We start from the raw sequence: 26592 nt of genomic DNA on the forward strand, positions 1-26592 counted from the left end.
TTTTACTGGCTGGCTGAGAGTCACGTCTGACTGCAAAGTAGGGGTGCAGAACCCAGTGGCTTCCCCAGGACCCCGCTGGGGTGGACTCGCTGTGGGAAGCACACGGAGGGGCAGAGGATGCTGAATGCTCCAAGGAGAGACCCAGGAGGTGAAGTTGTGTGAGCTTCTTGCCCTGAACAAGTCTGCTCCAAGGGAGAGGAGGCTCCCCAGAGTCTTGACTGGCTTGGTGGGGAGCAGTTCCAGAGCATCGCCCGGGGACTCCGTGACAAATGTAAAAGTGTTATTGATGAGGATGAAATAGATGAGTTTGGCAATGTGTTTGGGGTGGATAGCTGTGTGTTGTCCATTGTCTTGGAAATATTTGGGGCAGGCAGGTATGCTGTCGTGAGGTGTGTTGGTGTATAGAAAAGTGACATCCCTGATGGCAGGGATGGTGTTCTAAGGGAAGTAGTTAATGTTGTGGAGATTGTGGAGGAAGTCAGTTGTGTCCCAGAGAAAGCTGGCCCTTTTTGTGATGAGTGGTTTGAGGATGGTTTCTGAGTCCTGATTTTCCTTTGGTAAGAGTACTGTGGCCAGATATGATGGTCTGCCTGGGTTCTCTTGTTTATGTATCTTGGGAAGCATGTAGAGGGTCCCTGAGTTTGTCTTGAAGTTGTTCAGGAAGGATTTGATGTCCTTAAATTCCTGGGTGAATTACAGCATGGACTCTGCTTTGAGTTCTTTATAGTATGGGGGTTTCAGAGAGCTCGTTGACTTCATTAACACAGTCACCGTTGTTGGGGACTGTGATGGCATTTCATTTGTCAGATTGTTTGATTGCTGTGTGGTTAGATAATCTAATCACCAGATTAGACTTCAGGGACTGTATTGCTGTCCTCTCAAAGTTGGAGAGATGTTGTTTTTTTAAGGATTTCACAGTCAATTTCTCTCATGGTGCAATCAATGTAATGATCAAGGGTATGGTTTCATCTGCTCTGTGGTGTCCAGTCAAATTTTTTTTTCCTCCTTATGCGTGTCAATGGGGACGTGGTAATATGAGTGGTGTCCTCATTGTGAATGAATTAATTGAATTCATAACTCTTCTAGATACCAAAAATCACAGGCTGAATAGAGACACTGGTTTTATGGCTTATTACAACAATCTGTAACCTGCTGACAACCCTTCCCTAGCTGCCTTCTTTCCCCTCGCCACCCTTCCTTTCCCTCCTGTGACTAGAGGGGTGTTCACAGGCCACTTCACCTTGAATGATCATACGAACATAAGAATGACCATACTGGGTCAGACCGAACGTCCATCTAGTCCAGTATCTTGTCTTCCGACAGTGGCCAGTGCCAGGTGCGCCAGAGGGAATGAACGGAACAGGTAATCATCTCATCCCCCTGTCTCCCATTCCCAGATTCTGGCAAACAGCCATTGGCTAATAGCCATTGATGGACCTATCCTCCATGAATTTACCTAGTTCTTTTTTGAACCCTATTATAGCCTTCGTCTTCACAACATCCTATGGCAAGGATTTTCACAGGTTGACTGCGTTGTATGAAAAAATACTTCCTTTTTTTATGTTTTAAACCTGTTGCCTATTAATTTCGTTTGGTGATCCCTAGTTCTTGTGTTATGAGAAGGAATAAATAACACTTGCTTATATACTTTCTCCGCACCACTCATGATTTTATAGACCTCAATCATATCCCTCCTTAGTCATCTCTTTTCCAAGCTGAAAAGTGCCAGTCTTATTAATCTCTCTTCATAGGGCAGCTGTTACATACCCCTAATCATTTTTGTTGCATTTTGTTCCTTTGAAATACGTGTAACTTCTTATGCTAAACAATCTGTTGCATCTTATATTTAGCTGTGACATTGTGTACGTTTCTCAGACTAAGGAAGAACTCTGTGTAAGCTCGAAAGCTTGTCTCTCTCTCCAACAGAAGTTGGTCCAGTGAAAGATACTGCCTCTGCCCACCTTGTTTCTTGTAGAAATTTTAGACAAAATGTGATCTCACTGTTGTGTGGTTTTTAAACCATAACACGTGAACTTTTTTCAAAGTTAGTGAAAATTTTTGTTCACCCTGAGAATTGACCGTCAGTGTTTTGGTGACACAGATTTGAATCTGAACTACAAGGGTAAGTGAAACATTGGCTTATTGTGGAACTTTTTCAGTGGGTTCCAAGGCCAGAAGGCACCATTGTATCTAGTCTGACCTGTATAACAGAGGCTATAGAACGTCCTCAAAATAATTCCTAGAAGAGATCTTGTAATGAACATCTAAGTTTGATATAAAAATGATCACTGATTGAGAATCCACCATGATCTTTCATAAATTATTCCAGTGTTTAATTGCTCTCACTGTTAAATGTGCACTTTATTTTGCAGTCTGAATTTGTCCAGCTTCAACTTCTAGCCATTGGATCATGGTATACCTTTCTCTTCATCTGAAGAATGCAAAGCCGACTGGTAGTCAGACCAGGAGAGTGTGTGGAGTTTAGTATTTCTGAAGTTAAAAGGAATAAGATCACTGTGGCTAAAAGGTTAAAATAGCTTCAACACTTTCAGTGGCTATGATGAGGGTGTTACACTGGGAAGGAAGGATGGTATTAGAAAAATCTAGTGTGAAGTGCATATCAGTTGAGGGGTGGGTGTTTGCATACCTTTATTTATATATCAGTATATTGAATCAAGGTACTCGGATACCATGGTGACAAGTGTAACACGAATTTAAACATTTTTAATGTTAAAAGTGTATAGGTCTAGTAGTTTCGTAAGTCTGTATGGTGCATGGCAAGACTACAGGGGTGGAAAATTTTGCATCTGTATACTGTCCAAAGTGTAAGGTTTTTTTACATTTTACTTTTAACTCAGAATTTTTTGGTATTTCAATGTTTTTAACACTTGCAAATCTGAAAATTGGTAGTGGTACATATTTCCATCTAGGACTCCAGTTTAACATAGTGCTGCACTCTGGGTTAAATTTTAATCTTGTATGCTGAAAGGTTCCTTGTGTAATAAGGAACTTTTTTTTTAATGTAACTTATTACAAAATCTGTGTGTAGGGTGCTGTAAAAAAGAATGCTAATTTATAGTGACCAAAAGGGACTGGGTCTGCTTTATATAACTGATGATGGGAGTGATTTGGTAAGTTGAAGTTGGAATTAATTTCTACAGGGAAAATTTAATAACTATGAGTGTGCTCATGGACATAGATTTATTTTGAAAATGTTGTAATTGGCCAGACATAAGGTCATGCCAGTGCAGCAATTCCTAGTTGTGTACAGTAGGGGCCTCCATCACTTAAGAATATTCTTTATGCCTATTGTTTTTAAATAACCATCCGCTTAGGCATCCTTCTGCTTAGTAGGAGCTGTTGCAGCCCTTTTGGCATAGGGAAGGAGTGCTAGGCTGAGAGCTGGGATTCTGAGTTTTAGTCCCGATTCTGTGCACTTCACAGCCTTTGTATGTAGCCTTGTAACTCAGTAACTCCTAGTTTAGGAGGCAGGGAAGTATAATTCCCCCCACCCCACCCCACCCCCCACTGAGAGTTGCACAAGATAATGTCAAACAGCTGGGAAAATAACCTAGTCCTAATTTCAGAGGGATGGCTGCGTTAGTCAGTATCAGTAAAAACAACAGAGTGGGTTTTAGCCCATGAAAGCTTATGCCCAAATAAATTTGTTAGTCTCTAAGGTGCCACAGGGACTCTAGTCTCTAATGTTGCAGACCAAGTCTCAGCCATCTAGCTACTTTGTTTTTGAGAATGCATGTGCCAGACCTGTGTGTTTTGTCTGGGCTTTCTATAAACACTAGGCCCCATTTCCCTCCTGAGCCAGGTATAGAACCCGGCAATTCTGATTCTCAACATTCCCAGATAGTTGTGTAAGTCACTGCCCTTCAGGTGGCTGGCCCACATAGTGGGTAACAGCGTGATACTGTGACCAGTTATGCATTTAGCTCAAGTAGTACATCTCTGTTGTGGATTAAAAAGTTCTCGATTCAAGTCCTGGTGATGACTTAAGTTGGGTAGGGAGGTCAGTATGACTTCCAATGAAACTTCTGGGTTTTTTTTTCTTTTTTCTAAACTTAAATTGTAATAAAAAAACCCCACCCCTGTTAAAAGCATGCTTGAGTTTCAAAGTCAAGCCCTAAATTAGGAAATGCCAGAATTAAGATTCTTATGCAATCTTAATTTGCGTTTTCTGCATGTATTATGAATGATTAAAGTCTTGATGTGGTCACATGCTGTCAGTTCTACAACACCCAGGCCTCATTCTGTATAAAGGCTGGACAGTGTTAAAGGCAGAAGTTTGTAAGAAAATAACTTGTAGTTAAAGCACTGGACTGGAACCCAAGAGAACTAGCTTCTATTTCAGTCTCTGCCATTGATTTCTGATGTTACGTTGGGTGAAGCTGTTGCCCCTGCAATCTGAGTTTAGCCCCTTGCTCATATGTATTATAGTAGCAACTCTTTTAACAGTTTTGTGTATGTGGTTTGTTATACATTGAAATGTACCTAAAATCTATTTGCACTCTTGGTTTTTTTTTCTTTTCTTTTCTTTTCTTTTTTTCCAGTTTATTGAAATGAACATCTGGGGGGCTTTTCAGTGGTTCATGTTTGTTAGCTTGAGAGAATGAAAGTCTGGAATTTTTTTGAAAAACACTGGACTTTTCCTTTAGGAAATTAAGATAATATATAGTTTTTGAAATAGCTACTTGTTTTCATCTTCCTAAAGTAAAAAGCCTTCAATTGAATACAGGCAGAGTAAGTTCAATTAATTTTAAAATGAAGTTGTAGACCTCATTTGTGATTTTTCTCTTTGCAGATATTTTATAGAATGTCTAATGGTTATGAAGATCACATGGCTGAAGATTGCAGGGATGATATTGGTAGAACAAATTTAATCGTGAACTACCTCCCTCAAAACATGACACAGGATGAGTTACGGAGTCTGTTTAGCAGTATTGGCGAAGTTGAATCTGCTAAACTTATTCGGGACAAAGTTGCAGGTATAATCTAGTCTGTAAGAGTTTTTGCTTTGTGGTAGACTGCTTGCTCAAACCCTTGACTAAATGCAATTCAAGTAGATATTTTGGATATCTTGTGTATATTGTCTGCAGCGAACAGGAATGAACACAACTAGATTTAATGCAATGTTAAGATTAAGAAATAAAGTATTATAAAGTCAAGGTATTTCATAAATGAAGGAGCTAAATTCATCTCTTGGATTAGGTGGTGCAACTCATTAATTTAAATCAGACCCTGGTGTGAACAGGTCTCTTCAACCCGTAAATTCTTGACCTTACTGAATAAGATGAGACATAGACTGTGCAAACATTCAGAGTCTTCAAAACAGGAAAATACTACATGTTCAACGTGCCTTATGTATTGTTGCAGGATAACCTCACTTTAAGGAATTTTCTTATTTGAGTGCTTTATTTTGTGACCTTAACATTACTCTAATGCTAATTCCATTTTAACTTCCCAAGCTCTTTAAGGAAGAAGGCAGGATGGGACTCAGGGAAAAGTAATAAACACAGAGCTGCTTAGACTTGTGGAACTTGATGGATCTTTGAAATTCAGCAAATGAAATCAGAGCCATAACTTTCTTGATGCACCTGTTTAGTTTATTAGCTAACAAGGTTCACTAGCAGAGCTTTTATCAGCTTCTTGGTGTGGAAATGAGGTGGTTAGAGTATAAAGGCACTGTAATTTTTGACATGCTAAGCAGTTTCCTATATTTACAAGTTCTGCTCATCCTTGTTCAGAATCTTTTGAGTTTACAGTTTCCTGCTTCCATAGGTGAGGTTGTAAATTCCTATAACTAAGTAGCTGTGCAGCTAACTGACTGTGGATACGTGTTTGCCTACACTCATGTCTAAGCATGCAGTTAACAGCCTAGTGGAATTTTGTACAGCACTTCGTGAATCCTGCATTTCAAAGATTCTTACTTGCTTCTTCAAAATTAGCAAAGCCTATATTGTTCTTTAAGGCCTATTTATATACCAAGTCTGAAGCTTCAAAATTCAGTGGCTAAGTTATCTTCATAAATAAAAATTAATATTTGTACAGAATGTCAGTTTTGCTAGAGACGAAGCATGTAAAATTTTATGCAGAAGGTGAATATTTTAGAAAGCATGCATGTGAGAACAGGTTACTTCAGCGGAAATGGCTTTGCAACTTTAGTTATGACATTGACTGGTATGACTTCTGATCCCTGTTCTCATTTTTTCCAGAACTTTTCAGAGTCCTTCTTTAGCTGAAACTCCCTTATATGGCATGTGGATATGTGGGTAGTATGAGCAGAACTAGTTCATGAGGGGTTTACACAGAAGCTTGACAATATAGGGATGGAGAAGACCTGTGATAGTAAGCCATCCAGTCCATTTCCCAGTCAGTGCAGAACTGAATTCTACAGCACATTGTCCATTACTTTGTTCAGAATAGTTTAAAATATCTTAAGCACTATAACTGGGACTAGAAACGTTCCACCACATTCTTGGGGAATCTACTTTGCAACCTTATACATTAACTGACAGGAATGTTTTTCCTGGTCGTCATAATTGTTCAATTCCTTAATTACTCCTAGCTAGATAATCTTTGTGTTAGACTAAAACACTTATTAACCAAAAGCTGATATGAAAGATGGAGAGTGGAGAGCCAACAGTGAGGCCTGTAACTGAATAGCAAGCCCAGCCACGCACCTCATTCATCTGCTGGGGAGGAGGAATTCATCTCTAGATTTGCCTGTGGATCCAGCTGATGGGCTTGGTCTTGGTCTTCCACACCAGCTTCTGTCTCCTGAGCATCCAAGCTAAATCTGAAGAGCTTTCCATTTTCCTTTCTCTTGCCCACTCTTACTCTTTTGGCTTTTTGGAGGGAAGAGACTTTTTCCCCTCCTCCTTCCCTTTCCACTACCACTGCATCCCATTCTGGAGGGTCTGGTGTGGAGTTTCTGGTATTTTATCGCCTCATCTGGCTTGCGTTTTTGGATCATCTTTTGCTCTGAATAGCTCCAATACTTGACTATTTCATCACTTTCCCAAGCGGTTATGGGGTGGAATCTGTGAGCAGCAGCACAGACGTTGGAGCTATATGCAGATTTGAGAAGACATTAGTCATCGATTAACATTTGGAAGATGGTCTTTGCTCCTTATGATGGTGTTTTTATTTAGTCTTGTTTTTCTGCAGAAATGATGACCTAGACCTTCTTACGAGGGAAAACTACTTATTGTTAATGAGTGGATTTTTAATCTCTTGGCAATTCCTATTCATCTTTGATGTCTTAATCCTTCAAATATTGTTTTTGGAAATTGTCTCACAAGTATGATTCTCTTCTTAGTTGCTGCTTGAATTGTGAGAGATTTAGTTATTCTAGTATCAGAGGGGTAGCTGTGTTAGTCTGGATCTTTAAAAGCAGCAAAGAGTCCTGTGGCACCTTATAGACTAACAGACGTTTTGAAGCATGAGCATTCGACGAAGTGGGTATTCACCCATGAAAGCTCATGCTCCAAAATGTCTGTTAGTCTATAAGGTGCCACAGGACTCTTTGCTGCTTTTAGTTATTCTAATCTTACCTCTTGAATTAATCCGTCTGACCACGGTTGTTGCTGTAAACTGTATTCCACTGCATCATTGTGTGTCTGGTAATAAAGATCACACTTAGAATAAATGTTCTGCGCTGGACACGAGCAAACTAGAAAGAGTTATTACATACCTAGGTTTATATATATTATAATATATTTACATTTTTAGGGCCAGAAAAGACAACTGTGAGCATGGTCTGGCCTGCATAACACAGGCTGAAGAATTCATATGGTAATTCCTGTATTGAAGAAATTATTTGTCCCTACTATATAAATGAACACTTTCAGGCCCAGTAATTTGTGACTGAGTTAGATATGCAACCTCTCTATCTAGACTTCAAGTGATAATGAATTTACCTCATCCCTTACTGGTAATTACTCTTTCTTTTCAGAATTTGTCTTATTTCCTGTTTGAATTTTTCTAAATTTAATTTACAGGCATTGGATCTTGTTACACAGTCTCTGCTTGATTAGTCCCCTAGTATCAGATACTTTCTACCTCAGTAGGTGCCTGTAGACTATGATGAAGACCTTTAACTTTTTTTGCTTAGCTACATTGAACTTCTTAAGTTTCTCATTGTACAACATGTATTCCATTCCTTGAATCGCTTTCATAGCTCTTTTCTGAACTCTCTCTCTCCAATTTTTTCCGTCTCTTTTTGAAGTATGGGTATCAGAACTGGATGTGGATTCCATTAGTGGTCTCCCAGTGCTGTATATGCAAGGGATTCTGTCTCCCTACGCTTAACTAGATCCCTGTGTATACATCCAAGGATCTCATTAGCCTTTTTTGCCATAACATCCTTCTTGTCTTCCAGTAGCCTACTACAATGACCCTAAGTACTTCGCAGTCATTGTTTTAAAGAATAGTTACTTATCCTGTAAATACTGGCCTATGTTTTTGTTCCTAAATCTATGAACTTGCATTTGGCTATATTGAAATTCATGGTTTCAACTTATTCTACATAATTTACCAAGCAATGTAGACTACTCTGTGTGAGTTGTTTACTACTACAATTTTTCAGTCATCTGCAAACTTTATCTGCAAAGACTTTTTTTATATTCCAGGTCACTGATATTAAAAAAATATATATATATTAAATGACATAATGCTGAGAAAGATGAGGCAGGAACCCTCTAGAACAGTGGTTCTTAAGCTATGGGGCAGGCCTCCCAAGGGAGGAGCAGGAACATGTCAAGGCAGGCGCAAGGGGTGTGTGTGTGTGTGTGTGTATGTGTTATTTATTTATATTTTTTGAGAGCTCTGGCTGTCAATCTCGGTTGCTGGGGCTCATGCAGAAGTGCCATGCACATTTGGGAGGTGGGGATAAAGGGGCAGGTGGAGCCCTGCCATCCCGGGCTGACAGCCGGAGTCCTGCCACCTGGGCTCAGGGTCTCCTCCCTCCGACAGCCCGGGCTCCCCCCATCTCCCATTGCTTCAGTCTCTCACTAGGAAGTGACAGGACCCTGGCTGTCAGCCCTAGGTTGGCAGCAGCAGTGCAGAAATAAGCATGACAATGGGGTGCTAAGTCTGTTGTGAAAAGTGATATTGACGAATATGACTTTTCACATTGCCACCCTTACGTCTGTGCTGGTGCTGGCGTGGCGCTACCTTCAGAGCTGGGCACCTGGCCAGCAGCTGCTGTTCTCTGCTCTGCTTTCAGAACAGGGTTGCAGTATATGTACTTGGGGTGAGGGTAGTAAACTACTACAGATGCAGAGAAGTGGTGGCCCTATCAAATAAGTTTGAGAATCACTGCTCTAGAAGTACCCCCACTATTTGATCATTCTCTATTAACGATTGCATTTTGAGATGTTAGCCTATTTTAATTTATCTAACAAGTATCATTGATTTCATGCAGGGGTTCTCAAACTGAGGGTCAAGGCCCCCTCAGGGGGTCGTGAGGTTATTACATGAGGGGTTGCGAGCTGTCAGCCTCCAGCTCACACCCCACTTTGCCTCCAGCATTTATAATGGTGTTAAATGTATTTAAAAAGTGCTTTTAATTGATAAGGGGGGGGGGGGTTGCACTCAGAGGCTTGCTGTGTGAAAGAGGTCACCAGGACAAAAGTCTGAGAACCACTGATTTAATATAATACAGACTTATTAATCTGAGGTAATACGTCATATGCCTTACAGATATCACAGTATATTCTATCAAGTTACCTTGATCAACCAGATTTGAAATGTTGCTAAAAAAAATCAAGTTTGCTTGACAACACCTATTTTCCATTAAGCTATGTTGATCGTCATTTAATTATATTTCCATCTTCTCTTTATTGATAGTCCCACATCATCTGTTCCATTATTTTTGCCTGACATTGAGGCCAAACAGACTAACTTGTAATTAGCTACTCATCCTGTTTTATTCTTTAAATATTGTCAGAACATTGACTTTCTTCTTGGTCTCTGGAATTTGTTTTCCAAGCTTTATTTAACTAACACCAGTGGCCTGCAGACTCTTGGGCGCAACATTTCCAGATCTGTTGATTGAAAGCTTTTAACTTTAGTAGAAGCTGCTTAACACCCTCCTTGGTTACTGCTGGATTGATGCCATTATGAGGTGGATGCATTATCTAGCTTTGTTCCTCATGCAGAATAAACGTTAACCAAATGCTTTTACCTTTTGTGCATCATTGACTATTTTACCATCTCAGTCTAGTAAAGATCTGTATAATTGGTAAGATTTCTTTTGCTTCATGACCCATTAAAAATATTCTTCCTTATTGTCCTTTAACCTGTTAGCCATTATTACTCCATTGGTACCTTTAACTTCTTTTATGAGTCAACTGCAATTCTTAACTTCTAGTTTATATTAATTGCAATCCATTTCCCTTTTTTCTGTTTGCTGCGTGCTGACTTATATTTTATTGTTCCTTTCATATTCTCTCAGCCAAGATGCCCCTCAGCCAAGATGCATTATGCTCTCAGTCAGTATTTCATATAATTATTTTTAGCTTTGAGAAATGGCCCTTTTAGAATGCCACGAATCTGTTACTGGCTGGGGCTGTATTCTGTTTTCACACAGCAAATAAGATCATGGTCACTTGTACTGAGGCATCTGCTAACTCTCTCTTTATTTTGCTGAGCAATGCATCTTTGTCACTTAAATAAAATTCTATAAATCTTTGTTTAGTGTCTTTTTTTGAACCCTTTTTGCTAACAAATGGCTGTCTTTAGTTACATTTTCCATATAGTTAAATATCATTGCCAGTTATCCTCATATTAGGGGGAGGGATAGCTCAGTGGTTTGAGCATTGGCCTGCTAAACCCAGGGTTGTGAGTTCAGTCCTTGAGGGGGCCACTTAGGGATCTGGGGCAAAAATCAGTACTTGGTCTTGCTAGTGAAGGCAGGGGGCTGGACTCCAGTTCTAGGAGATAGGTATATCTCCAATTATTATTTTTTTAACTGTTGAAGAAATTAGTGTTTAAGCAATGTTATTAACTATTTTTCTATCTTTCCCATTACATTTGTGATTATCTCATTCAAAATTGCCATGTTAATGGCTTTTAAGCTACTTGTGCCTAAGTAGAGAAGGAACTTCTTTCCTAGAGGGCAACATCCAGAGTTACCTTCCAAAGTTTTAGTAACTAGTATCTAAAGCCACTACTTTAGGGCATAATCTAACCTCTAACTTCTGGGATTTAGGAGGAAACTTCCCTGGGAGCAGGTTGTCCCCATATCTGTTCGGGTTTTTTTTGGTATCTTGTGGCCAATGCCAGCTGGGTCAGTTTTAGAGCTAGAATACTGAACTAGATGGAGCACTCACCTTGAATATCTGTGTTCTGTTCGAGTGGTTATTCTTCTGTGCTTGCTTCAAAGCAATCATCTGACTTCTGTGCAGTGTCGGGGCTGAGGGTTATGTCCTGAGAGCCTTTGCATTGCTTAGTTGGTTGATTAACTCTTCAAAGGAGATTGAACTTCCAAGTTCTGTTTGATTGTCACATCACACTTGGAGGTCTTGGTGGCTGGCTTGGTTGGAAGATTGGGCACCATGGAAATTTCTCCTGGCTTGATGCAGAAAACTGTACCTCTAGCCTGTTTTGTGCTGCTGTTTTGTGGATATGTAACACCCTTGTCTTGATATAATTTGTGTCAATGGTTGCCCAAGGTTCATAGGCTGTCCCAGCCCCCCTTAACAATGCTTCAGCCTATCACTTAATTGGGGGCAAAGGGATAGTGCTGAAAACTATGTAAATATCCACTGAGGAGGAAGACAAAGGCAATGTCTGTCCAGGATGATCTTACTTTTGCCCACTTTCTGAAGCAGCCCCAATGCACTTCCTAAACCACAAGCCCATCCTTTCTCTTCCGGTAGTTCCCTGCTTTATTTGTTACATTCCTTTGAATGAGGCAGGGGTGGGGTGAGGGCTTCAGATAACTGCCTCATTTAACGGCAGCAGCTGTGTCTGCAGGACAAGCTGTTCCACCAACGCACACTATGCACATGAGCACTTATGTCCGTGTAACTTATGTCACTCGGTGGTGGTTTATTCACACCCCTGTGTGATATAAGTTATACCGATATAAGCTGTACTGTAGATATAGCCTTAGTATGTATTCTAGGCATTGATTTGAGGCCCAGGTTCTGTGGGACAAGAAAATAATGTCATATCATTGGGGCAAAATTAAGGAAGAAGGGGCAGCCTTTATTATGCAAATTTAAATGATTTCCCCCTTAAAATAACTGTTTGTTTAGGAAGTAGTTTAGCAATTTTACAAATCTCTCTACCACACAAGCACCACAAGTGTAATCTTAACAAATACAAAAAATCATTTTGTTTATTGTTTAGAGAAATATTATACAAAAATGACCTCCTTGTCATCAAGGACTGTTTTTCTGCTTTAAACTGAAAAGACAGTTTTTCTTCAAGTGATTGGTCCCTACTGTATTCCCATGAGGGCTTATACATGTGCACCATGTGTTTTGGATTTGGAGATTTTTTCAGGTAATAGCGTTCGTTGATCCGCACATGCGCCCATGGCTTGCCTCATGGTTTTGTCTGAGGTGATAAAGGGCAGACTGGACCAATCACGTCTCTGGTTCCTTCTGATTGCCACATGGTCCAGGTCGGAACTATTAGTGTCCTCTTGCGTGTGATGCACTTTATTGTTTTTGTTTTTGTTTTTTAAAAAAAAGGTATATAGTTTTACAGTTTTTACCATTTCTGTAGATTTTATAGTAGTTTTAGTAGTTTTGTTAGGAGGATTGGAGTTCCTTTTTGGGGTGTTTTGTTCCCAGTGAACACCCACCACCACCACCACCACCCATGTGCGGCTACTGGCATATGCAGAGAACCCCAGGCTTTAAAATCTGCGCCTCCTGCCTGCATTCCTTCTTGGTCAGCTATGAACATCAACACTGCATATACTACTTAGAAGAAGCCCACATTTCATCCAGGTGCAGTATCTGCCAGTTCTTCCTAAGCCATACCCAGACTTTCCACCTCCAGAAGTACCTCATGGAAGTTGCCATGAGACCTCACTTTGACCTTGGCCAGGCAACCCACTGTATGTCAACCTGAGGCTACCAGCAGTGAGCCTTCAACTATGAAGTTCGAGGCTGGCACCGGCAGTACCACCATTGTGGACCACGTGCCGGGGCCTAGTTAGGAGACAAGGAGACGTGCACATAAGCATGGCAGTACGTCTTCTTCTAAACCTAAGAAGGGAGAGACTCCTTCCGTAAGTTCTAGTCATGGGGACGGAGTTCAACCTAAAGTGCACAAACATGAAAAGAAGCTGCATAAATCTACAGATCCACCAGTACTGAGTGTGGACCCGCATACACAAGTCAACATTAGCATCGGTCAGAGCCAGAGAGCCATAAGCTCCAAGGAAGACCACCGCTCCCATTTTGGTTTCGGGGACTGAGAATACACTCTTGACTCCAGGCAGGTTGGGAAAAGTGCCAAACCCTAGTAAGTGTTTTTGTTCTGGGAGTACTAAGGTCCCCATGCTTTCTGGAGCCCTTTACTTCCAGGGAGATGTTATATCTGGCATCAGACATGCCACATCTGAGGCACTCCTCGCCCCTCACTCCAGCAGTGCACATGCTTCTGCCAGCTCCGATGGTACTGCCAATGGAACTGGTCTCCGAGTTTTCATCTTCAAAGAACTTGGATGAGGGTTAGGGACCATCTATCCCTTTCTGCCACTATGAGTATGCACTGACGGCTTCTATATTATGACAGTATTCTCCATTCCAGCTGCTATGGAGCCACTGGCTTCCTTGCACCATGGGGCCCTCCTTGGCACCCTCTGGATCCATCCTTCTGGCCCTATTGGGGATCCTGGCCCCAATACCTTCTCTCAGAACCTGTCCATTTTGTCAGGAAGGCTTCACATATTTCACCATCTGAGGTACATTCGAGTTGACGTTTGGAACCTGTAATGGAAGATGACCATTTCAGACGGTACTGCTGAAACAGGAGAAATTCCCATCATCCTCTCCTGATGTGGCAGTGGTTTCAAGTCCTGCCCATCTTCTGATGACTACTAGCAATTCCAGGATCTCCTAAGTGGAGTGGTTGGAGAACTTCACATTCCTCTGGAGGAGATCCAAGACACTCAGCATAAGCTGCTGGATATACTTCTCTCAGAGTGACTCTGCTTGGCCTCAATATCAATCAACGGTGCCATCCTTGAGCCAGCTCACACAGTTTGGTATACGCCAGTCACGCATACGCCTACCCAAAAGGGGGGCAGAAAAAGATACTATGTACCAGTCAAGGGGTCTGAGTTTCTGTTCTCACATCCACCTCCCAATTAACTTGTGGTACGTGCAGTGACAGAACGGGCTGGGTAACAGCATCCGCGCTTCGTCCCATCCAACAAGAAGGGCAAGCAACTGGACCTTTCAGGCTGCGAAGTTTTCTTTTCAGCCAGCCTTCAATACAGGATTTCAAATGATCAGGCCACATATGATTTCCTGAATTACAGAAAGTTGAAGGATTTTGCCGAGAAACTGCCACAACAGGATCAGACCCGATTCCAGGCAATAATTGTGGAGAGGAAGCTGGTAGCAAGGACCTCAGTCCAGTTAGAGGTACATGCAGCAGATACCTCATTGCACTAAATGGCCATGGGCACATCATCATGAGGAGGTAGTGGTGGCTCCATTTGTCTGGTTTACCCAAGGAGGTACAAAATACCATCGAAGACCTGATTCCCTCTGCACCCTCAAGATTTTGAGAGCTACATTCCATTTTGAGTATTTACATACGTGTGCTGAAACTTAATTTCTACTGCTGCAGCTCGCACAGCATTACAGAACCTCCCAGTTTTTCCATCAACAACCTTATGAAACACCAAGGAAGCATCAGAAGATTCAAAAATCTCATCCTCCAGGATCCACCTTCACAGTCTTCCTCCTCCCAGATGCAACTCGTACAGAAGAGGTATTTTTGAGGAACTCAGAGAACTGTTAGCCACCTTGCCTGCTGCCATACAACCACACCACTCCATCTGGGTGTCATCTAGCACTCTTTGCAAACTTGGAGCGGAATAACAACGCACAGTAACTCCTCACTTAACATTGCAGTTATGTTTCTGAAAAATCTGACTTTAAGCGAAAACAATGTTAAGCAAATCCAATTTCCCCATAAGAATTAATGTAAGGGGTGGGGGTTAGGTTCCAGGGAATTTTTTTCACCAGACAAGACTATCTATTTCCCCCCCCCACACACACACACGCACTTTTAAACAATTTAATACTGTACACAGCAATGATGACTGTGAAGCTTAGTTGAGGTGGTGAAGTCAGAGGGTGGGATATTTCCCAGGGACTGCCTTACTACTAAATGATGAACTAGCACTTGGCTGAGCCCTCAAGTATTAACACGTTGTTAATGTAGCCTCACATTCTACAAGACAGCACAAATAGAGGGAGGGGAGATAGCATGGCAGACAGAGACGCACACACACACACGAGAGAGAGAGATATGCATTGCCCCTTTAAGTACACTGACCGCACTCTAAGTCCATTGCCTTTTTAAGTAGATCAGCAAATTGAGACAGCAGCTGCTCCCAGCAAGCTCCCTCTGTCCTGAGTCCTGTTGTGTGTCCTCCTGTCTCTCTTCTCCCCTCTGCCCTGGCTCTATGGAGATGGGGTAAGCAAGGGCAGGAGCAGGGGAGAGGGGGGGACACCCTGACATTATTCCCCTCATCCTCTCCCCCTTCCACCCCCCCCCCCCAAGCAAGCAGGAGGCTCCTGGGAGCAGCTCCAAGGCAGAGGGCAGGAGCAACACATGGCAGTGGGAGGAGATACAGCTGAACTGCTGGCAATTGATTAGCCTGCTGGGCGGCTGCTGCACAAGAAACTTAGGGGAACTGCTGGTCCACTCTGATTCCAAGCCCCCACCAGCTAACACCAACAGCTGCTCTTTCTGCAAGCCGTGAACAAAGCAGGCAGCTGCCAATCAAGGTTATAAGCGAACATTGCACAACTTTAAATGAGCATGTTCTCTAGCTGTTCAGCAAGGTAACAACGAAACAGTGTTAGCCAGGACGACTTTAAGTGAGGAGTTACTGTACAGGTGGGTGCTAAATGTCATCCCCTAGGGCTATATGGTCACGTTCTTTATGCTGCATCATTCACAGTTCCTTCCCTGATCCCTTCTGAAGGACCACTCATGACAGCATCCTTGCCCTGGAGGTGGCCTCCTGACCACAAAGAGAGGCGATGGAGTGGGTTCCTCTGGACTTTTCTATTCAATTTACTTCCTGATACCCCAAAAGAAGGATGGGTGGAGCCCAATCCTGTATCTCTATCATCTCAATTGCTTTATCTGCAAAACTCAATTTCATATGGTCACCTTTAGCAGCTGTCATCCCATCATTCGAAGAAGGCATGTGCTTATGGCTTTCAATATTCAGGATCCTTATTTTCATATAAACATTCATCCGCCCCACCAAAGGTTCCTGATGTTTATGGTGGGCCTTCAGCGGTTTCAGTACAGGGTCCTGCCATTTGGACTCACACTGCTCCCAGGGTCTTCACCAAAGCTTTCTTCATCATAAGGGCCTATCTCAGCGGAATAAAAGGACCCCATAACACCTATCTCAATGACTGGCTCTTAGCAGCGTGGTCCAGAGATGAAGTCCAGATTTCCACCTCCATGTTACTCAGACTCGTTTCATCCCTTGGGGTCAGCATCAGTGTTGAAAAATCAACTTTGGACCCCACATGGTCCCTAGAATTTATAGGGGCCTCCATCAACTTAATCATTGCACGAGCATACCTACCAAGGAACATATTCCATTCTCTGCAGGAACTCCTAGCCCGAGTAGTCAACAGTCCTTCTGTCCCAGTCAGGACTTGCCTATCCCTCTTTGGCCATATGGCGTTGGGCACATACATCACTGCCTTGGCTCGCCTCCACTGTTGCTGCTTCTAGATGTGGCTCTATAGAGTTTACTCACCCGTGTGCCATGCCATGGATCTGATACTGATAGTTCCTACTGAAGTACACTCTTCCCTCCAGTGGTGGACAGATCCTCAACAGGTCTGTGTGAGGGTCCCCTTTCTCCCATTTTCTCCGGACAAGATGATTGGCACCAACAAACACATCCTTCATAAGTGGGGAGGTCACATAACATAGGGAACATTGACCCCTCAGGAATTCAGGATGCACGTCAGCATTCTAGAACTCAGAGTTGTAAGGAAGGCATGCCAAGCATTTCTCCTATCCATTTGCTCCCATCATGTTCGTATCATTCTGGACAACACCACCACTGTTTACTACATCAACAAACAAGGGAGCATGAAGTTAACTGCTCTATTTGTGGTGAGGTAGTCAATCTATGATATTGGTGCATCGTCCACGAGATCCTTTTATCTGCAACCTATCCTTCAGGGACTGAGAACGTGATTGCAGACTCTCTCAGCTGACAGTTCATGACTGATCACAAATGGAAATTCCATGATACCGTAGTAAGTGACATCTTCAACAAATGGAGGGCCTCCGACAAAGGACCTCTTTGTCTCCCCCAAGGCATATACCTCTCCTAGAGCAGTATTGGTTTCCACTTGAAACACACTCATTCTCTGCTGGTTGGACCAGATCAACTACGTCTTCCCCACCACCACTGCTGCCACGAGTACTCCATGAGATCAGGCAGGAGAGAGCAATGGTTATCCTGATTGCCCCACTGTGACCCAGACAGTTCTGGTTTCCCAACCTTCTCTGCATGTCAGCTTGCCCTCCACTTCCCATCCCCCACTTTCCCTGAACTGCTAATGCAACATAATAGGAAGATCAGACATCCTGATCAGCAGACACTTCACCTCACAGTGTGATATTTAGATGGGCATCTTCTCTAGAATGGGTGTGTTCATCAGAAGTGCAGGACAACCTCTTGAGTAGCAGGAAGGAGTCCACAAGGCGTTCCTTCTGGGCCAAGTGGAACTGTTTCTCCACCTGGGCCCAACAGAAAGGACTTTTTTCCTAGAAGAGGTGAAGGTTTTTTGGATTACCTCCTGTGCTTGGAGTCACCAGGTCTCTCCTTCCACTTTCTCAGGGCCCACTTAGCAGCAGTTTAGCACTTTTTACCCCCCTGTGGAAGGACACACCGTATTTACACACCTGTTGATTGCTAGGTTTTGGAAGAACCTTCTCACCATGCAACCTATCGCCCCTCCCAGTGAGACCTTAACCTAGGTCTATCGGCACTGATGAAACAGCTTTTTGAGCCTCTAGCTTCTTACTCTGTCCCTCCTTTCCATGAAAATTGCCTTCCTTGTGGCTATCACTTTGGCAAGAAGGGTAGGTGAATTTGGGACCATGAGGCTGGATCCTCCTTTCTCCACTTTCCCATAAGAATTAAGTCTCACTGCACATTCTAACTAAATATTTAAGTGTTTTTTCCTTTTGTGTATATTTTTGTATAGGTATGTACTTGATGAGTTAACCCTTCAGTTACAGCAAAACTTTATTTTAGGGCTGTCAAATTAATCACAGTTAATGCAAGGGATTAATGCAAAACAAATTACAGTATCTAAATTTTAAAAAATAGTCGCGATTTAATCACTGTTTTGAATCATTATCAAGCAGAACCCATCATCAACATGGAAGCTTACGAATATTTAGTATATTTGGCAGTTAAATTCCTTGCAGTGCTGCTACAACAGTGCCATGTGAATGCATGTTCTCACTTTCAGGTGACATCATAAATAAGAAGTGGGCAGCATTATCTCCCATAAATGTAAACAAACTTGTCTGTGTTAATGATTAAGCTGAACAAGAAGTAAGACTGCGTGGACTTGTAGCCTCTAAAGTTGTTTTTTTGTATATATATAATTTTGAGTGCACTTATGTACAAAATAATTCTACATTTGTAGGTTACAATTTCACGATACAGATTGCACTACAGCACTTGAATGAGATGAATTTAAAATATTTCTTTTGTTTATCAATATCTGTAAACTAAAAAGATCAGAAATATTAAGTGAGCACTGTACACTTTGTATTCTGTTGTAATTGAAATCAATATATTTAAAATGTAGAAAAACATCCAAAATATTTATAACAAATTTAAATTGGTATTCTGTTATTTAACATTGTGATTAAAATTGCTTTTAATTGTGACTTTTTTAATAATTTAACACCCATACTTATTAACATATGTCTAATTTTCAAAAAATTTTCCTTCTCCATTGAGAAGTTGCCAATAGTCCAGTGGCTACTAATTTAAGATTCATTGTTCACTTTTTCATTTCATACTAGGAAGCCCTAAAGAATCATTTGGTAATATTAGAGGGTTACATACTTCAATGTTTATGTAGGTGAAGCTGGATCCCTTGACCTCTTGAGGGCCAGTTCTTGCCCCAGGGTGAGTTTCCAGCTGGGGGCAGACCTGGCTGGAGTGGAGGTGAGGGGCCCAGTGGGTGAGTGTGTGAGAGGCTTCCAGCAAGCCTAATTTTCACTTAAATTAGGTCCACAGAATGCCCATTTGGTGCTGCAGAGAGAAGTTCTCGAGTCCCAATATCTCACCTTAACCCCTCAGGGCATTGACCTCACCCTTGTATCCAGAGCCTGTGTAATCATAAGAATTAGATCAGTGGATATCAGGCTTCTCTGACTTGTGCAGAATCTTACCAATTTTGGCAAATTGATACCTGGAAATTGATACCAAAATTCATTTTGGAATTGAACCAGTGCAGTTTTCAAAAGTTATCACGTTACAGACAGAGAAATGCCATTGAATTGAGTGTAAGGCCTTGCTTTGCTCAACCAAATATGTAAACGTATGGAACTATTTGGTGGTTATGAATTGCCTGTAGTCTAAAAATTGGACATGTTTTCTAAGTGTAACACATTTCTCACCTCTTCGACTGCAATTTCTTCAAAACCTGTACCCACCCAACTTTTATAGTTTTTTTTAACCACGCTAGTTTTAAAGTACATTTAAAAACTTAAAATTTAATTTTATTGTGCTGCAAATCAAGATTGCTGATTCTATTCCTAAGTCAAATTCCGTTCCCCTGGGCTAACGAGCCACATCCTTTTCCCACTCCATATATGTGAACACTTCTTTACCAAGTTCACTGCAGAACTGATGTAAATTACTTATTTTAGTTCCTGTTTGTCCAGAAGCTATTGTTTCTATTAAGTTAATTGTATGAAACAGCTTTCTAGAAAAGCTGAGAACCCTAATGCCTAACCTGAAGGTACTGGGAGACTGGGCCAGTTGAAGATCTTGATTACTGGAAAAGTCTCTGAATAAAGCACTTCAGTGCTGCTGTTTGTAAATGCAATAAAGACTGAAAAGGCCAAGTGTTCAGGCTTTTCACGCCTGTCCAAACAAGGAGTGAACAGCAAGGATGAACAAGTTCTTAAATATCTTTTTAAATTGAAGCTAATGGTTTTGCACATGGTCATTTTTGGGGAGTTTGTTCATTAAAATTGATGTTCAAAAACATCGGAATTGCCATATTGGATCAGAATAAATGGTCTGTCTATTCTGTTTTTCTGTCTTTGACAGTGACCAACCAATACCATATGCCTCAAGAGAAGCAGTTAGAATACAACAACAACAAAAAAGAGATTCTTTGTTGATTGTGAGCGTAGTACTTTATCTAAAATAACTTTTGTGTGTGCTGTGCTTGGCTAGTGATTCAGCTGAAGAAAGGGTGTGTTTGCTTTTGCTTTTTATTTAATTTAATGTGTTTGGATTTAAATATACACACAAGCTGGTCTATCCAGAGTCTTGCTATCCTTTCCATCAACTAAAAATAGACTATGAAAACTATTACAAAATCAATACAGCAGTATGTTCTCCTCTAGTCATTCTCTCCCCCCGATATCATACATACTGTCACCAACCTGCAAATGTAGGATAAATTAAATAATTTGTCCCCTATCCGTCTCCTGGCCCCTAAATAAACACTTTCGCTAATCACTTCAGTGCTCTCCAAATGCCTGCTCAAAATATACTTTCCAGCATGCCCTGAAAGTTAGTTAAGTTGGACTATCTAGAACTAGGAGATGGGAGTGAATTACAATGTCAGAAACCTTCAGAGCAGGTGGTCTGCGACCAGCTCCCTCTTCTGTACCCAGGGCGCTGTAGTTCATATGCCTCTTCCGCTGACAACTACTGCAGGATTGCACAAGGAAAGAAGTGTGTTTTATGTTGGGTGATCTCAACCTGTTTATGGCATTAAAACTCAAAATCAACAACTGGGAGCCAAGGGATAGGTCCTGGAGCACTGCCATCATGTACTTACAGCAAGATACTCCATTTTAACAAACGAGTTGCAACATTCTGCACTAGCTTCTGCTTGTGAATGGATTTAAGATCTAACCTATGTATAGAGCACATTGAGTTCAATCTAAAGGTGACAAAGGCATGGATTATAGTGGAAAAGTCTTCATCTGAGAGGAAAGGATGCAACCCCATTGCCAGAGGCAGGAAAAGGCTGTCTTTGTCACTGCTCTTGTTTGAGCATCTAGCAGCAGCTGGAAATTTAACCAGACCTGTAATTTTTTAAATTTTACTACTGATTTTGGCCAGACACCTTCAGAGGATCCGACATAAACCACCCTCTCCAGTTTCTTCCTTTAACCCACTACATCATTCAATTTTTATCTGTAATATGTTTCATGCAGCTCACTCTCCTCCATAGCCAGTCTTGTCCAGAGCTAGGGAAGATGCTCAACTTCACTCTCTGAGCTATAGGGAATGGCAGTAAATCTATCATCAATATATTGAAATATTTAGGGCCATATTACTTTGCCACTCATTTAGCATGCTCATTGAGTGACATCATAGAACTTTGTGGTACTTCACATGAAAGAGCCCTCAGGATCTTGCCAGAAAAAGTAACACAGCCGCTAAAGAGCAGCCCTGTTGGCTTGCCATAACACTTCATGATCTGTGGTGCTGAAGGGAGAGTTGATAACAAGGATTATGGAATTTTATCCTTTGCCAGGAGAAGATTGCACTTGTGGTGTTGGTTGGCAATCTCTGTACCTAGGGTGGAACCCTGATGAAAAAGGTGGAGGAAATTCCAGATACTGAGAAATTAGTTTTACTGTAACCTTTTCCATAATCTCTGCTAAGGGTAAGAGATTAGGTACTAGTTGATTAGTCTGCTTCGAGGTGGGTTTTTGGACAGAAGCTGAAAATATGCTTCCTATAGAGCATTAAACACTCTGCTCTTCAAAGGAGGTGTTACCATGCTCCAGTTGTGAAGGATCCAGTGCCTTTCCCATCTCTCCAGTGGTCTGTACCAGTCAGGAAGGACGGGGACCCAAATAACAGGTTGTGACAGGAAGTTCTACCAATGCATGATGCAGACCAAAACTCAACCATAGAGAGAATCTAGTATTTATCTCTTTCCAGGCCCTGCCCCATTATCTCAGATACAGAGAATTCAGTCTACCTCTGACTTTTATCTGTAAAGTAACGAGACGTTTCCTCCAAATTGGAGAGAGTCTTGTCAGCAATCAGATGAAGGCAGTCTACATTAGCCAGTCTATCTGCAATCAGACCAAATCCATTGATCAGGACTTTACACATGCTATAGTAGAAGTCAAGATTTTTTTTTTTGCAAACTGTATAGTCACACCATATGAATTTAAAAACATCTGTCATCTCTGCTTCATCTGTCACAGGTCAGCTGTAATTCTTTGTATCCTCCAAGGATGAAGCAGGCACCTAGGGGGCCACCGTTATCCATAGTTAAGAGGAAAAGATTGTTATAGAGTGGTACCAAGCCATCAAGAGAGTAGTCTGTCATAAATAACATATTCTCCTTCAAAACCATCTGGAAGCATTCAAGTTCACTGAGGGCTCATCCTCAACAAAAAATAGGATATGCCCGCTATATTACTGGAGAGAATAGCACACTGTGTTTAGTCCTATGTGGGGAGAGTTGATGAGAGGTCCATTTCATTTGGGAGCTATAGCAGATTGGTAGAAGTCAGAAGCATTTGGTCCTTTGTGATTGAGATGTGAAATTTACAGTAGTACTCTTTGGCATTAGAGACTGTTGGGCTGTTGCATCTTTTATCTTGTGTGTATTGTCATTTTGCTGGTCGATGTGTACAACTTCATTAAGAATGTCAAAGGGTGCTGTAGTTACTTATTAAATTTAACCCTGTATCATACATAGTTATTCCCAAGACTCTTCATAATCACTGAATCATTATACCCCTCGAGATTCCTTCTGTTCTTTGATATTGCTGTTAGTTCATCTCATGCATCCTTGTGTGGATGTACTGGTACTTTTGAGAGGATCAATGTTTGAGTCCACTGCTATTATCTGTAGATGGTCCAGAGCAGGTACTGGAAAGCTGGCATTATTTTGGTGTATTCAACTTTGAAATGATACTGGAGGGTTTAATTTTGCTGTAATACATGGATCCTGCAGGGAATCTTGCCCTGGGACACTACAGAGCTCCCTCTTTATCTGGTGATGGCTGCTTTGGAACCAGCCCACATGCCAGAAATGACTGATTCAGAAGAAGGTCCTCTGGGGCAATTTTCTCAGCCATGTCTTCTCCCCTAGTGACCTCAAACCAAACCATTTCCACCAAAGCAGAGCTTCTAGACTGTCAGATAAAATAATACAATCTTTCCCTAGCTGTCTTTAATCACAGCCCATGGCTCTGACTGGGAAGCAAGGAGAGGGAGTCTGAGAAGGGAGTGGGGGAGTGTCACTGTATTGAGGTCAAATTATTTAAAAAGATTAAAACGTGTTATATCTCTGGTGGAAGTAGTTGCACCCTAATGTGAGCTTAGTACTTGGTACTTCCGCAGGGGCTGGCATGTAGGGAAATTGAAGAAAGAATGTTTATCTGAGAATTCATTTCTTCAGAGTAAGTACCTGTACCGTTCCTGGCATACTGCCTTATTTACCTACAGGCCTAAGAGGTAGGGAGCTTGCTCCTGTCTGAGATGATTTAAAGATTGAGTTTTTATTCTCAGACACTTAAGAGTGAGTAAAGAATAATTTTAAGAAAAGAATGGCCATGAGCATCCAGTAATATACCTGCAGAGAAGTAGGGCTTTTTTTGTTTTAAAAGACAAGGCATGAACCAACTTGGACCTAAGGTTTTCTCCATCCTTGTATATAGAGCATGAAACATTTAACGAAATAATAAGAGTGGTGTGAAAGAGAGCCCTCTTTCTCTACTCTTGCCTCCAGGAATGGAGGATTCAGTTGCTGCAGCAGCAGGGAAACTGATAATCTTGTGCCTTTTCTGGTGCATGGTCATTTGCCAAACCTCACTTGCCACTTTTTTTTTTTTCAAGCTTTGTGTATTTATAAACTTAGTTTAGCACTTGGTTCATTTGTTTTTGCATGAAGTTTAACTGTTCTCACAGGTTTTGAAACACCCCGTTGAAGGTAGGGAAAAGAAGATAACAAGTGAAATAGAAAATGTTACATGTCAGGATCTGTGCCAGGTGACAAAATAGTTGCTGATTGTGATTGCAGATGACAGAGGGTACCTGAGTCATTGTTTCAGACTTGAATGTATTGTTGAGGCTAGGGCTTTGGAGCAGAGCCCGGAGCTGGAGCCTGGAGCAGCTCCGGAGTAGTGGAGCTGCAGGTTTTTGCCTGGAGCTGGAGTGGAGCTGGAGCACAGCTCCAAAGCCCTGGTTGAGGCTCCCTATTTGCCATCTGAGATGCACTAGCCTCAAGGGGACACAAGTATCTGAAGTGGCAAATGGGTGAGCATTACATCAGACACCCCACATGATGTGACAGGCCTGAGTAACTTAACCCAGGATTGTTGGAATAGCTCTTAAGTTTTTTGTATATTTTAGGTGAAGTTTTGTCATCTAAAGACTGAATACTTTTTTACTTATTACATGTTATTTCACTTCATTGCAACAATGACACCTTTTTATTCATCAGGTTTAATGTAAAAAAAATGTTGTTTCATGCAGGACACAGCTTAGGCTATGGCTTTGTGAACTATGTGAGTGCTAAAGATGCTGAAAGAGCAATAAACACACTGAATGGCCTGAGACTTCAGTCAAAAACAATCAAGGTAACAAGCATGGATTTTAAAGCTTAATATTGTAAAAGTGTAATTTATACATAAAGAACAGTTAACTGGAACTCTGTCTTCTAAAACTTTAATGCATTCTCCTGGTAAGTTGTTTCCCCAATTCCTTTTAGACTTCTATATGCCTTGCAAGATTAAAAGCTCAAGAATGAATGTTGGTTTAATATCTTGCATAACTTAAAGCGGTGCTTCTTTTGATGTAAGAAAATGTTTGAAAAGCTTAGTTGGTGAGATAAATTGTTCTGAAAACTTCTAATTAGTATTTTGTTGTTTCATTACTGTCTTAAAACTGCTTTGAGAGCTTTTGGACTGATTTTCATAAATGTTGGTCACCCAGCAGCTGCTACTGAATTAAGTGTGGATTGCTGAGTATTCAGCATTTTTTTTTCTCTTGAGTTCCCAAAGTATCTGTCTCCTTTGTGATACCACTGTAAAGCACAATAGCCACCCCAAGTAGGCAGCTCAAATAACTCCCATTTGTTTTGCAAATATATCTTTGTCAATCATATTAGTAACTTACATTGGAAGAAGTTCTTACAAGTCTGAGACTTTTTAGATTCTGTGCTCAGATAAATATTTAGTTTTGTCATTTGCTGTTCTTGAGTGAATGCTGTGCACTCAAGAAAGAGAGCACCAGAAACTGGGAACAGGGTGTTTATAGGGGAACCGTGCAGTGGAATGAGCTGTCAAACACCTCAGTTTTTGTAATAGCTTTATTGTCAAAGACTCTCTCTCTCTTTCCCTCCATTTTTAGAGCACCCATCACTATAGTATCTAGGTGCCAATTTACATACTCCTGGTGCACATAATTACTGGCAGGTCATGGGTTCTATCCCAAGGCCATATGTGACGACTGTGGTATCTGTGCACAGTAGGTAAGATTATTCCAGATTGCTGCCTGGCTTTTGGATTGAACTCATGTGAATCTCAGGTACTCAATAAGTGCTGCCTTAAAACAAAGGAAAGATGTGCACAATGTGTAGATATACCATTGTCCTGAAAAGGATAGACTCTCTCATCTGCTGAAATATTTTTCTGTAGTAGAAGGCTTGAAAAGAGCATAAAAGGTGTACTTTTGCTAGTTAACTGTCTCAAACTCGGGTGCTAAAAGCCTATATTGATGTCATGTTCTTCAACTGGTATGCTCTGTGCTTTATTATTGGTTCTTAGTAGGCACTGAAATTATTACAAAATAACAGATATGGAACGTGAAGCAAAACTCCTGTCGGGTCTGCTCAGTGTATCATATGTCAGTTGGCAGCACCAATGCTGGGCCTATAATTGGGTCATCAGAGTAATGATGCCACTTAGGGGCACGTCTACGCTGGCAGAGTTACAGTGCTGACAGTTATAGTGCTGCTCAGAGAGCGCTGGAGGGAAACTACTACTGTGTGTTCACACTGTCAGCTGCCCGCACAACAGCGTGTTCACATTTGCATCAGTATTGGGAGCCGTGCACTCTGGGCAGCTATCCACAGAGCACCTCTTTCTCTTCTG

The 26592-nt window shown here is 41.5% G+C and overlaps 1 protein-coding gene across 3 annotated transcripts in view; it reads left to right on the forward strand.

The window, feature by feature from the left end:
* ELAVL1 (ELAV like RNA binding protein 1) overlaps positions 1-26592 on the forward strand; it is an 85669-nt gene that overhangs the window by 29704 nt on the left and 29373 nt on the right. For all 3 annotated transcript variants that reach the window (XM_030540826.1, XM_030540827.1, XM_030540825.1), the window contains 2 exons: positions 4814-4997; positions 24974-25077. In XM_030540826.1, the coding sequence (XP_030396686.1) occupies positions 4826-4997; positions 24974-25077 (276 nt within the window). In that variant the 5' untranslated portion in view covers positions 4814-4825. The remainder of the gene's footprint in view (positions 1-4813; positions 4998-24973; positions 25078-26592) is intronic.

Source organism: Gopherus evgoodei, chromosome 22 (genome assembly GCF_007399415.2).
Source record: "Gopherus evgoodei ecotype Sinaloan lineage chromosome 22, rGopEvg1_v1.p, whole genome shotgun sequence".
Taxonomy (NCBI): Eukaryota; Metazoa; Chordata; order Testudines; family Testudinidae; genus Gopherus; species Gopherus evgoodei.